General features: G+C 34.9%; 2 protein-coding genes across 2 annotated transcripts; both read left to right on the forward strand.

Moving 5' to 3' along the window:
* Nucleotides 1-11,297: 11,297 nt before the first annotated feature.
* LOC147941320 (uncharacterized) lies at nucleotides 11,298-12,245 on the forward strand. The gene is made up of 2 exons (XM_087458468.1): nucleotides 11,298-11,675; nucleotides 11,727-12,245. Exons 1-2 carry the CDS (start codon nucleotides 11,298-11,300, stop codon nucleotides 12,243-12,245), a joined length of 897 nt encoding a protein of 298 aa, XP_087314594.1.
* Nucleotides 12,246-16,089: 3,844 nt separating this feature from the next.
* LOC104701147 (secreted transmembrane peptide 5) lies at nucleotides 16,090-16,805 on the forward strand. The gene is made up of 2 exons (XM_010416786.3): nucleotides 16,090-16,346; nucleotides 16,492-16,805. The coding sequence occupies exons 1-2, from the start codon at nucleotides 16,121-16,123 to the stop codon at nucleotides 16,644-16,646; spliced, it is 381 nt and encodes a 126-aa protein (XP_010415088.2). The 5' UTR covers nucleotides 16,090-16,120; the 3' UTR covers nucleotides 16,647-16,805.
* Nucleotides 16,806-17,485: the final 680 nt, after the last annotated feature.

Genomic DNA, 17,485 nt, shown 5'->3' on the forward strand with positions numbered 1-17,485 from the left:
CTGAACATAACCGAATGCGTACCGATTTCTTGATTTTAATCTACCGGATAATTTAACCATATATATAGGTCTCTCTGTAATTGAACTCTAGTTTTTTATGTGATCTCTATTTCTCTCCAAAAATTCTGATATTGTTGCTCTCGAAAATTCAGATTGTCTTCCGTCTTTGAAACTCAAGGACATCTCAAATAAGTATTCTCATCATTTCTCATCGGCGATTTCGTTTTGTAACGTTTTAGCTTATTTTGTTTGAAATATATATATTTTCATCGTTTTTTGTTCATTTTGCACACAGATATAGGGTTACACAGCTACACTCAGCCATCTTCTAGTTCTTTGCAAGTATGGAGTGCAGGTCCACCCGAACTAAACTTTCTTGCCTTGACATTTGGAATTACTCAAAAATGTTTCTGCGGAAGGGAAACCGTTATGAAATGTTTCACTACAACCGACAATCTTGTAAGGATTTTCTTTGGATGCAATAACCATGAGGTTGTGAGACTGTGTGGTGGTTTATTCGGTTGGTATAATTATTATTTGAGTATAAATAACATTCTTATGGGTATATTTATTTCTTCGTATAGGATAGAGAGGACCATATTATGAAATGGTGGGATGAGGCTATTATACAAGAACTTCAAGCAATAAGAGGTAGACTTGCTGACTAGAGGTATTCTATTATAGCCATCCAGGAAAATGAAGATATGTTATGTGTTCAGCAGGAGCTAGACAAGGTGAAAGATCAGATGAAGGAATTACGTCTGTAAGATCGTCGTGGACCATGGGTGGTCGAGAATGTGTTAATCGCCGGTATAATCCTCATTGTTGTATTAATCTCTTTGGTTTCGTAGATCTTTCAATTGAGATCTAAAATCTGTGAACATTTCTTTATCGTGTCTGTTTGTTTGAATGGTATAATTATGTTTGTAATCTGTGAACTTGTTTCAGTTTCTGTAATATTTGGACGACTTCGTTGACTTCAGTAGTTGACTTATTTAGTAGACTTCAACCGTTTACATAAAGACTTAAAACTTAGATTATAAAGTCATTCTTACAATGTGAGTAAAGAAGTCAGGCGATGAAGTCTGCGTGTGAAGTCTACTCGTTAATGAGTAACGACGCGACGGTTCACATTATTAATTAATTATATTTATATGTAATTGTTCATTGTAACCGCTTCGTCTCGTCTATATAAAACAAGTCCTTTGCCTACTGACTATTTTTGCAAGTACAACCAAAAAAAGTAATTAGCAAATCATTTCATTCCTCTCACAAAAAATAGTCTGTAGTTCATCTGGACAAAGTTGATGCACTGTCGACGCCTCATGATCTAAGTCCAGATTGCACGACGAAGAATTGGAGATTGAAAGTCTTTCAGTACTTGTATCGGTCAATCTAAATCATCACATCCACGAAGAATTGGAGACTGAAATCATTCACGGTTGGGTAATTCTTAGAAAGTTTCTATATCACTTCACTTCATACTTATAAGTGTAGAATTTTATATTCTTAGAAACTTTTGTCCCTATATCAAAGAAACTCGTTCACCGTTGTTAACGATGTATTAATTTTGTTCATTAGATTGATTTGCAGTTTAAAATATGGTTTAGTTTCCCAGGAAAAAGTCTTCCTGATAAGTCTTCAGCATAATTATTACAAATATTAAATTAATTTGATTGATTTGATTGATTTACAAACGGTTCAGTTTTCCGTGCAGAATTCTGCATGAGAAATAGTCAACATAATCATTACAAGTTTTAAATTGATTTAATTGATTTGACGTTAGTTGGCGGTAATTTCTTTTTGTGGTTTTAATCAGTTTTTTATATTTTTACGGTATTGTTTCAAATAAACCAGAATTGGTTTTCTAAAACCGGGATTATTATAATTATTATAATTTTACTCAACTTAAAAACCACGATAACAACTATAATTATCTCTAATTCCATCTTGCTCATATTGTTGTCATCAATCTCTTCCTCTTATCTCTTCCGCTTATCAATAACAGTTGATTTTCCCATTTCCTTTTGTGTTAAACTTAAATCTCCATCTTTTGGATTGTCTTTTTTGTTTACTTTGCTTAACTTTTTTGTACCAGATCTCGCCGAACTCTGCATTCTTCAACCCCGCCATGAATATCACCAAGGATTATTTAACTGTCCATGAATACCACCAAAAAACGGTTTCCATTCTTCAGCATCTACATACAGTTCATCTCCATCTCCATTGTCATCTTCATCTTTAAATTTATCGTACTCACTGTAATTGAAATCCATCTCATCAACATCTTTCGGCGTCTCATCTGCATGATGAATATCATGGAAAGCTTCTGCACATTCTTCGGCACCTCGATCTACATCATTACCAAATTCATTTGTTGGCTCCCCTTCTTCAACAGAACGAGAGTTGTTTATATCAATATCACATTCGTTAACCGGCTATCCATCTATGCATCGCGTAGAGACGCAAAGGCGAACAAACATTCCTACTACTAAACTCTATCAAGTTCTGAACTGATCTATCATTTGTGACATAGACAGGAGGAGTATCTTGGAGCAATTGCTGAAGCATCATCTTTGTTAAGGGATACGATAAGTGAACCATCTCGGTTTCTTTGTCAATCAGATAATCTTCTACAATCATTTCAACAAGCTCATCGTATGTACAACCGTTTCACAAAAAAATATTCTCCCACCTTTGCGTCTATCCATGTCAAAATGTCAAGACTCATTTCTCGTCAGCCATTCTCCGAAAACAACGGGTATATGCGCCATTTCCCTGAAAGAGTAAGAAGCAAGTTAAATACTCATTATATGGTTGACAATCCGTAGAAGTCTTAAATCAATAACCTAATTGCCTAAGAAAACCAAAAACTTGATTTATCCAAAAGTATAATATATTATCATGAAAAAAATATACAGAGGCAAATACATAACCGATATAAAACAAACGAACAAAGAAATCAAAAAAAAATCTATATATATTTATAATTAAAGACTTTTTCAATTACATAGACTTCACACAGAACTCCAACACGTTGACTTCCAAAATAAGTCTAAGTTAATGACCTAACTGCCTAAGAAAACCAAAAACTTGATTTCTCCATATGTATAATATATAATCATGTCAAAAACATAAAGAGGCAAGTACATAACATATATCAAATAATACAACAAGAAAATCTTTAAAAAATTTCACCAATTTGCAATAAATTGGTTTTCAAATTTTTCCGTCTTCATATTGATGTCAAACGAGTAGACATCAACAAGCCTTTACGCAGAGACAATAACTCGAAGTCTACTTTGTGGTCTATTTTTGCAATTACAATTTAACAAAGCAGACTGCAAACGAAGTCTACTAGGTTAGTTGACTTATTTTGTGGTCTTCCTTTGTTAATTTTTTAGTCAGTTTTCAATTAAATTTATAAAACCGAGTTGACTTCAAAGGAAAATTCAACAAGTTAACTTCGATTTCAGTCTATTATGGCTATTTTTGCAATTGACCAAACCATTGACTTTGTTGTAGACTTCTAGTTACACATTAGACTTCATCTATCCGTCAACTAAAAAAAGTAAACTTCATCGTGGTTAGTTTTGCAATTGACCAAGTTTGACTTTCCCCAAGTAGACTTCAAACGAAGTCTCCAGACACGTTGACTTCGTTTGGAGTCTGTCGTGGTCATTTTTGGGATTGACCAAGATTTTAATTTATTTAATTAGTAGACTTCTTTTGTAGTCAACTAATTTATTTTAAATCAATAATATTCTGGTCAATGTTTTTATATTTTTGTCAATCCCAAAAATAGCCAAAATAGAAGTCTACTCTTTTATTATGGTAAGAAGACTTCGTCTGGGAGTCGTAACTAAAAAGTCAAGAATTTGGTCAATTGCAAAAATACACCTTAGTAGACTGCAAACGAAGTATTCGACAGAAAGATTATAATGCAGTCTGAACCATATTTTTTTGTTTTCAAATGAATTGAAGGAGACTGAAATTTCAGTCTACGGGCTCGAAACTCGATAATTTTTTAATTGCAAAACTAACCACATAGTAGACTTTACATGATATTATGACGGTTGGAATAACAAATGAAGTCTTATTTCGACAAAAAATCAAAGAAAATCACGAAACCTACTGGAAAATAACCTTATCGGTGGTTGTTTCGCAATGTCAAGCACCGAGGACGTCGTCTTTAGTCACCACGGAAGAAACCCAGCACCAATTTAATCACTATCCAAGAATCACGACATATAACAAGGTGAACGCACTTGCAAATTTTCTTAGATTAAAATGAAGTTCTCATAGATGGAGAGGAGATGGAAGAAAATGAAGTTCTCATAGCATTAGGTGTTATTTAAGCTCAAAAATTTGGGTAGTTGAAGCATTAAGAGCTTCAAATTTGGTTGTTCATGGTTGTTGGAAAATTGATGGCGGTGGCACAACCGTAAATAAAAGAAGAAGATGGGGATATGGATGTAATAAACATTTTTGCAAGAAATTCAAATATATCAGAAATAATGGCATTTTTGTGAATACAATGAACACATAAGAATTTAATTCAGAGAAAGTGGCAAATGTTGAAAAAAAAAAAAAGAGATAGTTATTTTTACAATTGACTCAAGTTAGGGGTCTAGTTTTGCAAACACCCCATGCTAATGAACCCAAGATTTTCAAAACACAAAAGTGACAAGTTCTACAAAATTAGAAAATTCAAAAGCAATTTACCACAACACAAAGAAAAGGAAAGAAAAGAAAGCTGAGAAAGGTAGACATAGTGACAAGTTCATATAAACAGATAAGTGACAAGTTCAAGGGATGTGAAATGATTAACAAGTAACCTAATAAGCAGATGGAGACGGTTGAGAGATGCTTTGTGGTTGCTGCAGCTGAATGAGTTTCCATGAAGTCCAAAAAGGCTCGATCAATTTGTCGCATATACTTTTCCACCAAGGACAAGTACTCGAGCTTGTCCTTTAACTCATCCACAGCTCGTACATGATATGCTTCACGGGCCGCAACCGCAACATCACGCCGTTCATTATCAACAACATGCTATTTGAATTTATGTTGATTCCTTCAGTTGCTCTTGCAATGCCACAAACAATGAAGAGTCTCATGGGTGCTTGCGCTTTTCATTGACAAGAGTCGTTTTGATACTTCCAAATCCATAAAGATTTCCTCTTGAATCGACTCTTCCAATGCTTCTTCATATCATGTAACGCTGAACGCATGCTACATTTGTCATAACTTTTTTTCAGGAAACCATATAGTCGATATTGTCCACAATATTCGAGATAGCCTTCGTCTCATATACATTTTTTTTTTGTCTCAAACTTTTAAAGGATCGATTCCAGATATTGAATACTTTGTGCCAGAATTTTACAATTCTTTTTTTTTTTTTTGTGCACCAAACAATTCCTTTTTTTTTACTTCTTGAACTTAACTTTTAATTTTATATTCTTTTTTTTTTATAACTTTTTTTAACTTCTTAAACTTAAGTTAAAGAATTTTGTAATCCTTTTTTTATTCTAGTTAAGAAAATTAAAATTCAGGTTTTCACAAATCCTACATTTCTAATTCTTCTCACCGTGAATCTTGTATACGACATTGTTCAGTAGTTAAAATGACTCCACGAAACGATGCAATAGTAAGAAAAGAAACCTACAAAACAACCCTACAAAAGGTGTACTCATCTTCGGAATATACAGAAAAGTCCAACCACATATTTATTGTCTATATTCTTGAGAATGCAATAAATGATCATATATATTGTCCATATCTATAGTAGTATTTTTTGCAGCAATTTTTGCTCAAAAATCGATTTTGGAAAAATTTTACATTTAATGTCATTTAATGCTTATATCTATAGATTCTCTACTAGTATTTTTGCAGCAGCTTTTGCTCAAAAATCGGTTTTGGAAAGTTTTTACATTTAATGTGATTTAATGCTTATATTCATATTTAAACAAGTTTAGTTACTCTCTACTATCCTTATAATCAAACAGAATTAAAATATTTTAAATATCCATATATATAATATTCTATAATTAATATTGATATTTAGAAGATTTATTCCATATTAAGAAAAATTATTCTCCTATAATACATAAAGGGGGGTGTATTGAAACAATGATTTTGGAAGATTTGATGGGATTTAGAAAATTTGGAATTTTGATAGATTTTAGGGGAGTTGATATGATTTATGGTAAAATTCTTTCAAATCCCACCTAAAACCATGAGATTTGTATTTCTGTATTTTTAACTAAACAAATCTTCCAAAATCCTCCAGAATCCCTAAAACTTATTAAAATCCAAATCCACAAACTGTTTTGAATAACAGTGGATTTCAAAGTAGATTTTTTAATCATCAGTTGAATAACAGTGGATTTCATAAGACTTTTTAAAATCCATGATTGAATAACATAGGATTTGTAACTTCTACACAAATCACTTAAAATGTCAAGTTGAATACACTCCCCAAAGTAATGTATATTTTTTCCTACATATATTGTGATTTGAATTTTTTAAACGAACATATATTAATCAATTAATATAAAAAGTGTGTGTTAAACATACATATATCGTAAATTTACCGTACATAGTAAATTATAGAATTTTAAGAAGTTTATAATTTATAACTGATATATCTAAATTTAATAAAAAGTTTAAAATTATAAATATTTAAATATATTAAATTATCAAAATAACACAAACGAGTTATATTACATGACGGGTTATATGATATTACATGATTGAATTGATAATACTAAAAAAAAAATATTATTAATATGATACTTCAATATAGGTTAAATCCTTATTTTACTATTTTAACAACAACAATATAAAATATGTTGAATCAAACTGAGTTAATTAAGATTGTATTTTAAAAAAGTTGTTGTGTGGTATACCACGAATTATATACTAAATCACTAAAATTAACAAAAGATTACATTACCAAAATTATTATTAAAATAGTATATTAAAAAAATTAAGAAAAAAATTTGCACCGCGGTATGCTGCGGATCATAATCTAGTTCTTTAATATTCCTTCTGTTTCATATAAGATGTTTATTTCTAATTTTCCCATGTTTTAAAGATTTTTTTTGTTTGTCATTATAGGGTGATTTCAAATTTCTATTCAAATTAGTTATTACTTTAATATTTTTTAATAAATTATATTATGTAGTTTGTTTTAGAAATGGTAAAACTTTTTTAAAGTAGTTAAAATATCTTATATTTGGAACAGATGGAGTAATGTATATTAAAAAGTCAATTTTCAAACTTTTGACAACATGAATTTCAAAATTAATAAACTACTAGGTTATTTTACAAAATCTCCCTTGAAAATTCGTAACTACATATACTTAAACTGATTAAAGATTGTAATGGCATATTGACTAAAATCAAAAACAAATCAATTTTAAACTTTATAGTCAATATATATATATATATATTGGAAAAATATTGATGATGAAGTGCCCACGAAGGCAAAACATTTGTTTATATGCTTTTAAATTTAAATATATGTTCATTCTTAGTGTTATATTAAACAAGTTAGTGGCTCTTAATTGATTTGAATTAGTCTTTGCTTTTCATTCATATAACGTTGATGGTGAAAATACTCGATGTCGACTTGTCCCTTATTGTACTCTATATGATAGTTTAATTTATGTACAGCGAAATTGCATGCAAAGAAAGTCATACTTGGGTTATAAAAAAGAGTTAATCTCAATAGCTTACATATAGACCAGTCCAGCATTATTGCTAAGAAGAAAAAAATTATATGTACATGGATTGTTAATAAAGTACATTCTGGATTAAGAATGGGTTTGAAAATGTCAAGCAATGCTCATCTTCTATCTTTGTTTCTTTTACTTCTTTGTCTCTTTTCTGAATTTGGAGGAATTGAGACAACTCACCGGAGGATAGGTTAGTGCATGCCTTCTTATATCTGTTTATATTCTCTTGTTTTATTTTATCATTGTAGCCCAAGCTATATACAACTGAATTTGCTTTCTTCAGTAAAGAAGAAGATCGGTAATCTTAAAGGATTCTTTTAAGTCGTACGTAATCCCTTAATAACGCGAGCAAATGATCAATTATTATAAATCATTGATGTATGAAATTAAAGCAATATAGACTAATTTCAAAGTTAGTTTATATTACTGTTTCTTTTAATATATTAGTACTACAAATACAAAATTAGCTATAGCAAGAACCATGCAGTATTTACACAGAAAAATTGTAGGATTAGTTTAGTCTTTTTTTTTTTTGTTTTTTTTTCTATTTTTGACAGGTAATTTAGTTTTCTCCAGAATTTCTATCGTTATTTTTGTTACTACCATTCTGTATTAAAAAAACTAAAATTGATATTTTCATAATTTCTAACATAAAGTCCTCACTGATATATCCACAGTAGAAGATCCTATTAAACAGATAGCTGCAACTCCATCTTGTTCATGCGGTAGCCAAGGAAGAGGTTCTCGAAGATCATACCATTATCAACGTCCATGCCAACGTCCACGTCCGTGTCCACCTCCACATGCACACTAGCTACTAGACCTTTGAAAAGGAAGCTAGTAAAGAAGAAGGGAAGATTTCTATTTTGGTGCTTGCACTTTTTAATTATAATTACTTAGATATAAAAAAATAATAATGATTATTACAGAAAATAAATAAAACTCAAAAAATATAAAATGGTGGTGCGGCAACAACCCACCCTACCAGCTACGACAGCAGCGTTCCCTCCAGGCACTGTTACCACTCTTCGTGTAGCTCAAAATTGCGTCGAACATCATAGCCACCCATCCCATTCTCACCCATATCGTTTACCATTTCATAAACAGCATTGCATCACCTTACCGGAGATCCATTTTGCATATTTAAAATGTTACGGTCTGTCTATCGTCAGCCTAATCAAACCAAAGCCCAAGTTTGAAGGTTCGGTAATAACTTGTCTATTTTACAAGAAATGATTAGGATAAAACTCTCGTTGGTGGAATCCCTTACATGAATTCTACATTCGCTTTATCTTAACCGTCACAGTACCATGACAATTAACATCAACGGAATTATCAAAAATTAAAAATATACAGATAAAGTGCCTATTCTGGAGCATATATGATCGAGATACTAAAACTTACTGAAGAATTACGTTGTGTGATGTCCAAAAGCACCCCGAAGAGCTGTATCCAATATATACTTGAAAATTCAATTTTCAAAATTGCTTCTAGCTAACTGATAATTCACCAAGAAAGCAACTCTATTAGGCCTAATCATCAAGAGAGACAAGTCTGCTAACGGACTCAATCCGAAGATATGATCACCCATCTAAAATAAGCAACCACCGTACCATACGATGAATTGACTTAGGATGAATAAAATCTTGAGTGAAATAAACTACCACATCAAAAACCTTCCTGAAGTGATATATAGAATAATCAAAAATAATTATATAAAGAATTCAACACATACGTTATAGAGTACAACTCAATTAAGTTATATGAAATAAATCATTGTTTGAACGAAAACGTGATACAATAAAAAGTTCTATCCGAGCTCAGATCGGGAGAGAAAACCCGACATGAAATGAATTAATCATGTTCATCTATAGAATAATGACAAGTAATTATATATATAATTCAACCATACATCATAGAGTAGGTTTTGTTGGGTATTTTCATTTTTAAACCATAAATTCAAAAGAAAACAAAAAAAAAGAAACAGCGTAATGCAAAGCAAAGCCAGATTGAACATCCATAATCAAGAATACAAATTTTAAGAAAGTATACCCTTAACACCAAAATATAAGTTTTAAATTCAAATATCACATCAATTATTAACAAACATTATCCCAGTATTATTCAATGATTATTATAATAAGTCTATCTTTTGGTCAATATCTTATATATAAACTGGTCCAGTATTATTGCTAATTAAGAAAACAAAAATCGCCTTGATTAAATATATATATATATAGATATATATACATGCAAAGCTACATGCTAGAATTTGGAAGAAGAATGGGTTTGAAAATGTCAAGCAATGCTATTCTTCTATCTTTGTCTCTTTTACTTCTTTGCCTCTTTTCTGGAATTGGAGGGAGTGAAGGCACTCACCGGAGAGTAGATTAGTGCCTTCAATCTGTTTAAATTTTCTTGTTTTATTTATCGCTATATAGTCCAAGCTATATATATATATATATATATATATATATACCACTTAATTTGCTTTTTCTGTAAAATGATTCAACGAATGAAACAACAAAAGTTCAAAAAAAAAATAGATGGTAAATTTTACATTGAAAATTATAGACATATTAATAAATTAAAACAAAAAAATACAGTCTATAAAATATCACTAATTACGAAACAGAGGAAAGATATGATTTGATAATAAAGTTATACTAAAACTGATATATAATTTTTTTGTCAATAATATTCAATATACAAGTTTGCATTCGTTCTTGGTAGACTATTAAAAGCAGAAACCAGTAAATTACAAAGCATAGTTATGATAGAAATGGCTTTTTACACAAAAAGTAATCGTAGGATTAGTTTAGAGTCTTCTCCAGATTTCTTACGTTATTTATTTATTTTTTTTTTTTTTTGAAAAAGGAAAGATTGTAAATCTTACGTTATTTTTGTTACTCTCATTTTTTTTAGTTGATCTTATTCATCATTTCTCACATAATTGCATTGGTTCTTGGTAGATATACGTCTTAGAGAGCTAACTGTAGGTCCATCTTGTTCATGCGGAGGCAAAGGGCTTAGTCCTGGAAAAGGATATCGACGTCCATGTCCACGTCCACGTCCTTGCCCAACTCCACGTCCACACTCTTAAAGAAGAAGAAAAAGATATTAGAATATACTTTTTGGTGTAATCAATACTTTTTGTTTATTGGAATATCGTATATAATCATATCCTACATGTTTAGGGATTGTCAATTATGTAGTTACTTCCTGATTGATCGCACATATCTTTGAATTTATGACCTGCGATTCTCTCTTGGCTTATATAAGCTATGTACTCAGCTAAGTTCAATATAAAGAATATTGTCTTCCTTTTGTGTCCATGATATCAGAACCTGAAACACAAATCTAAAAAAAAAAAGTTCTGATGTCTCACGACTCTTTGAACTCGATGCCACCCACGACGACTCCGAAAACATCGACCCCGACAACGACGATCCCGACAACGACACCAACTACCACGGAGGTTCGCCGAACGATTTCTCCGTACGACTTGACAGCAGTTGATAATCTTGGCGCCGTGTTTCGCATTCGTTGCTGTTAGGCATGAACTATGACGAATGGGCTTGTGGTATGAAGACCGCTTTGCTCTCCAGGAAGAAGTTTGGTTTTCTTGATGGAACCATTCCCCGTCCAGATGAGGGATCCTCCGACCTCGAATATTGGTGGACAATCCAAGCTCTTCTTGTGTCTTGGATCAAGATGTCCATCGATCCCTCTTTGCGTTCCAACATCTCTCACCATGATGTTGCGAAGGACTTGTGGGATCACCTCAAGCGGCGTTTTGCTGTCATGAACGGACCGAAGATCCAGCAACTCAAATCGGAGTTGGCTTGTTGCAAGCAGCGGGGACTTGCGATTGAAACCTATTTTGGCAAACTTACTCGGATTTGGGATAGCATGGCTGCATATCGTCCTCTGCGTGTCTGCAAGTGTTGAAAATGTCAGTGTAATCTCCTCGATCTCCATGAGAAGGATCGTGATGAAGACAAAGTGCATCAATTCCTCTTTAGTCTCGATGATGCCTCGTTTCGTGTTGTGCGTTCCAGCTTGGTTTCTCGGATGCCCATTCAACCTCTTGAGGAGGTGTACAACATCGTTCGTCAAGAAGAGGATCTTGTCCGCAACGGCACCTCCGCTACCGAACTCCCTCAGGAGGTTAGTGCTTTTGGCGTTCACGCAAGCTCACTATTTCGTCGTGATGATAAGGACAAAGGTTTGTTCTGCAAACATTGTAATCGTGCTGGTCATGCATCAGATAGCTGCTATGGTCTTATTGGTTATCCAGAGTGGTGGGGAGATCGTCCGTGCACTCGTACGTCTGCTTCTCAGGGTCGTGGTGTTCCCATGTCCGGTAACAATGGTCATGGTCGTGGTGTCGTCTCCTATGCCAATGCCGTCTCTACCCATTCTCCCTCGTCCTTTGCAACTGATAATCATGTCATCACCAACAAAGATAGGGATGCGGTAACTGGTCTGAACGATACGCAGTAGCAATCTCTTGTTACACTTCTCAATAGTGGCGCAAGCACTAGCACTGAAAAACTATCCGATAAGTCCTCTCATCATTCTTGGATTATGGATTCTGGTGCTTCTCACCACCTTACTGGTTGCTTTGATCTTGTGACCAATGTGCGCACCATGGAACAACCTGTGCTGGTTATTCTCGCCGATGGTCGTCAACGTCTTTCGGTTCAGGAAGGCACCATGATATTGGGTGCCCATTTAGAGTTAAAATCAGTTTTTTATGTTGAGGGGTTTCATTCGAATCTGGTTTCGGTTGGTCAACTAATGGATGAAAATGGTTGTGTTGTTCAAATGGCTGACAAATTCCTTGTTATCCAGGACTGCGCCTCGAGGATGATGATTAGTGTTGGGAAGCGTGATTGTGGCACCTTCACCTTTTGCAGAATGGAGTTGGCCGCAATGGTGTTATCTCGGGACAAGATTTGTATGAGCTGTGGCATAAGAGACTAGGTCATCCCTCTGCAAGGGTTGTTGGTTCTCTTTCCAATATTAATGTTTCTGTTGTTTCTGAAATTTCCAATAAGGCGTGTGATGTTTGTCTCCGCGCTAAGCAAACAATAACTTCCTTTCCTTTGAGCAGCAATAAAACTTCATCTATTTTTGAATTGATTCATGTCGATTTATGGGGGCCGTATAAGAATCCTTCTCATAGTGGTGCCCGTTATTTTCTTACCATCGTTGATGACTATTCACGACGTGTTTGGTTGTATCTTCAAGTTGATAAAACAGAGACAGCCACAAATCTCAAAAATCTGATCTCCATGGCCGAACGACAGTTCAACAAACACGTCAAACTTATCTGAAGTGATAACGGCACAGAATTTTTGGTCCTAGACAGTTTTTTCTGTTCTCAAGGCATCATCCATGAAACGTCTTGTGTCGGAACGCCGCAACAGAATGGCTGCGTCGAATGCAAGCATCTTCATATACTCAATATTGCAAGAGCACTTCATTTTCAAGCTCACTTGCCAATTCGTTTTTGGGGTGAATATGTGTTAACAACAGCATATTTGATCAACCGCACTCCAAGTTCTGTCCTGAAAGGTTCAACACCCTATGAGCGGCTACATAACACTCCTCCTCCTTATCATCATTTACGAATCTTTGGCAGTCTTTGTTATGCTCATGATCTCTCGCACAAAGGTGATAAATTTGCCTCTCGAAGTCGCAAGTGTGTTTTTGTTGGGTATCCATATGGCAAAAAGGCATGGCGGCTGTATGATATTGACAAAGATATTTTTTTGTCTCGCGGGATGTTCAGTTCTTCGAGGAAAAATTTTCGTTTGCCTCTCCTTCGGATCCTAACATCGACACCACGCAAGAAAATGAAGGTGATGCTTTGTGGGCCTCTTCTCTACCAGGCCCAATTGTTGATGATGTTATTGGACCTCCAGTTTCAATCTCATCAAGCCCCACGATTTCCAGCTCGACCTCTCAGCCTATCGAGACTTTGTCTCCCTTGATTTCGTTGTCGCCTACCATTGATGAACCTAATTCCGCTACTGATGTCTCTGTTTCCTCCTCGTCCGACGTTGTTTTCAGTTCTCGCTCGTTGGGTTTGGTTGGCACCGCTCCATCCTCTCCGTCAGTAGACGCGTCCCCGTCGTCTTCTTCTTCGACCCCCACCTCTAACCAGCGTGTCCATGTTCCTGTTGATCCAGTTCCGCCACCGGTTCTACCGCGTCGTAGTACTCGTCCACGCTCTCAACCAGCTGCTTTGAATGATTATGTCATTAATTCGGCTCAAACACGTCTCCTTCAACCATTCATGGGGCGATATCTTTATCCTATTCAAAATTATGTTGGCAATACACGATTCTCTACCACCCATCTAGCCTATTTGGCTGCAGTTATAGAGGCTGTTGAACCTCGCAATTTCCAGCAAGCGACTCAACAACGCGTTCGGAAGAACGCAATGGGAACCGAAATCGAAGATTTGCCACCGGGAAAACACGCAATTGGACCAAAATGGGTTTACAAGATTAAACATAATGCTTATGGCATGTTCGAACGCTACAAAGCCAGGTTAGTCGCACTTGGTAATAAACAAAAAGAGGCTGTTGATTATGGTGAGACTTTCGCTCATGTTGCAAAAATGGAGATTGTTCAATTATTTCTTGAGGAATCAATGGGTGGTCCATCAAATGGATGTGCACAACGCTTTCTTACATGGTAATTTGAATGAAGAAGTATACATGAAACGTCCTCCTGGTTACCATGTTGCTGACGCCAAGAAGGTTTGTCGTCTTCGCAAATCCTTGTACGGTCTCAAGCAGGCTCCAAGGTGTTGGTTCGAAAAGTTGACAACCTCTTTACGTCAATACGGGTTTGTGCAGTCTCTTTCGGATTACTCGTTGTTTACTTTCACCAAGCGTGGGGTTCAAATCTACATTCTGATTTATGTGGATGATATGATAGTCTCGAGTAGAGGCAGCGTTGCAAGTTTTCAAAAATTATTTATCTTCTTGTTTCAAGATGAAAGATTTGGGCACCTTGAAGTATTTTCTGGGGATCGAGGTTTCACGCAATCGTTACGGCTTCTAAGTCAGGGTAAGTATGCACTCGAGATTGTTTTTGACACGGGTCTACTCGGTGCCAAACCAGACAATTTCCCATTGGAGCAAAACCACAAGCTTGCTCTCTCCAAATCTCCTATTCTCATCGACCCGGAACGGTATCGCAGATTGATAGGTCGCTTGATTTATCTCGCTGCCACTCGACCTGACTTGACGTTCAATGTTCATGTTCTATCGCAATTCATGCATCAGCCACGCGCAGATCCCTGGCATGCTGCTTTACGGGTTGTTCATTATCTTAAAAAGGACAGCGGGCCAAGGGATTCTTATTCGAGCAAAGCATAATTTTCAGATTTCAGGATGGTGTGATTCGGGTTATCCAAGCTGTCCGCTTACACGTTGTTCAGTCACGGGTTACTTTGTCCAAGTTGGGGATTCACCCATCTCATGGAAAACTAAAAAGCAGGATACTGTGAGTCTCTCTTCTGCTGAAGCCGAATATCGTGCCATGGCATTTCTCACAAAGGAATTGCTTTGGATGAAGCGAATGCTTTTTGATCTCGGCGTCAAACATGATCGAACAATGCGAGTTTTATGTGATAGCAAGACTGCCATCTACATTGCTACAAATCCGGTCTTTCACGAACGAACGAAACACATTGAAAACGATTGCCATTTTGTTCGAGAGAAGATTCAACAAGGTATCATTACTCCAGTTCATGTTGATTCCGCTTTCAACTGGCTGATATTTTTACAAAACCGCTAGGTGAACTTTCTTTTGAGATCTTCCGTCGCAAACTAGGCATATGCAATCTCCATGCTCCAGTTTGAGGGAGGGTATTGGGATATCGTATATAATCATATCCCACATGTTTAGGGATTGTCAATTATGTAATTACTTCCTGATTGATCGCACATATTTTTGTATTTATGACCTGCGATTCTCTCTTGGCTTATATAAGCTATGTACTCAGCTAAGTTTAATATAGAGAATATTGTCTTCTTTTGTGTCCATTTCATTGTTAGATATATATACAATCATGTGGAAGCCAAACGATGTTACAGAAGAAAAAAAAAAGTTACAGAAAAAATAAGCATAATTATGACCAATTCAAGATCATTCATAATGGCACTAAAGCCAGCGTACACTTTAGTATTATTCTCGACTAATATGAAATGGCAAAGAAGTCGTATTTGGCATCATCCAAAACAACGGGACAAAAACACTTATCTCTTAAAATTCAAGTTTTAGCCACTCTTTTTGTCAACAAGGAATCTTGTGGCTAATGTAGAAACCGCGTTCACCAGTCAACATTTATAGAAATTATGCTGGCTATGAAAGAAAACATAATAGAAACAACCAAAAATATGAGGGTTAATTATGCGTCTTCTATATATGATATCACAAGACTTGCGATGACCAACAACACAACGAAGAAGAAAATGAGTTTCACGTCACTAAAGATTGCTGCACTAGTGTTACCACTACTTCTTGTACTTTTCATTCTCTCCTCTCAAGTTGAAGTTGTGGAATCTACAGGCCGGAAACTTGGTAAATGTCTTTACAACAAATACACATAGTATTAGTCAATGAAATTTGTGAAATGCTAACGAACTTGAAATTGGTTTCCCAAACTAAGTGAACCAAATTGAAACATCTCGCTAAATTAGTTTAACGTTAATTAATTATACTGCAGCGTTTTGGGGGAAGCCTATCGTGTGGACTCCTCCCTCAAACTCATGTGGAGCTTCTCCAGCAGCAGCAATAGAGTCTTCCAAGTGGACAACAGGCCGACCATGCAGACGTAGTCATCCTCCAGGAACTAATATCCCCGTTTCTCAATCTCCTTAATACTCACACCCTAATACTTCGAGTTTGAGTCTCTCTTTGTTAAAATTTTGAAGGTACATGTTATATTAATTGTCTTTAGTTTTCTGGTTTATTGTGTCAACCGTAGATGAATGTTATCACCTACTACGAATCAATGAAGGAACTAATACTTATTACTAATGGGTCCATGGTCAATTACTAATTGTTACTACTAACTTTGATATCGTCGCTTTTTCTTTTGAGGTTTATGCATTTAAAGAAAAGAAAAAAGAATGTCAGGATTGTAGTCGATGATTCTTCAAACTCTCAAACCGGCGTTGGAATAATTTTCTGATTTGTGTGGAACTTTGGGCTTAGTTCTATGCTATGGGTTGAGTGTCAACTTTAATGGACCTTATTAGATTAGACTTAGCTTGGGCCTGCTGCTGTTGTGGCATGCCAATAATTTAACAAGGAGAAAAACAAAAGAAAATTGAACTAAAGTCACGGCTTGCATGGGAGGGGAACTACGTCGCTTATTCATTTATACTTTATCTTCTTCAAGACCATTAATTAGAATCCATGTGTGTTCAAAGACAAAGAAACTCTAGTTACAAGAAGACGAGTCACCTTGTTACAAAGAATATAGGAGTTCATTATTATAATAACGAAAACTAAAAGAAAAAATAAAAGTTTATTGCTATTTTTACTACCGGGAGCTGGATATGTTACAAAACTAATAAGCAATATGATCCCGTATAATAAAACGGAAGTACACAATTTTTTTTGTAGATTATATAATTTTTATAAGTTGGTTACAAAATAAGTTATACATTAAATATAGGTTGGTTAAAAAAAACGTTATAGATTAATTGGTTAAT

Source organism: Camelina sativa, chromosome 7 (genome assembly GCF_030686135.1).
Source record: "Camelina sativa cultivar CO46 ecotype springtype chromosome 7, ASM3068613v1".
Lineage (NCBI taxonomy): Eukaryota > Viridiplantae > Streptophyta > Magnoliopsida > Brassicales > Brassicaceae > Camelina > Camelina sativa.

What these genes read in the sequence shown, in the direction of transcription:
- LOC147941320 (XM_087458468.1), top strand. Translation starts at nt 11,298, where the DNA reads ATGAACTATGACGAATGGGCTTGTGGTATGAAGACCGCTTTGCTCTCC. An exon ending in CTGCATATCGTCCTCTGCGT is followed by an intron (nt 11,676 to 11,726) that starts GTCTGCAAGTGT and finishes CTCCATGAGAAG; the next exon opens with GATCGTGATGAAGACAAAGT.
- LOC104701147 (XM_010416786.3), top strand. Translation starts at nt 16,121, where the DNA reads ATGCTGGCTATGAAAGAAAACATAATAGAAACAACCAAAAATATGAGG. An exon ending in ATCTACAGGCCGGAAACTTG is followed by an intron (nt 16,347 to 16,491) that starts GTAAATGTCTTT and finishes ATTATACTGCAG; the next exon opens with CGTTTTGGGGGAAGCCTATC.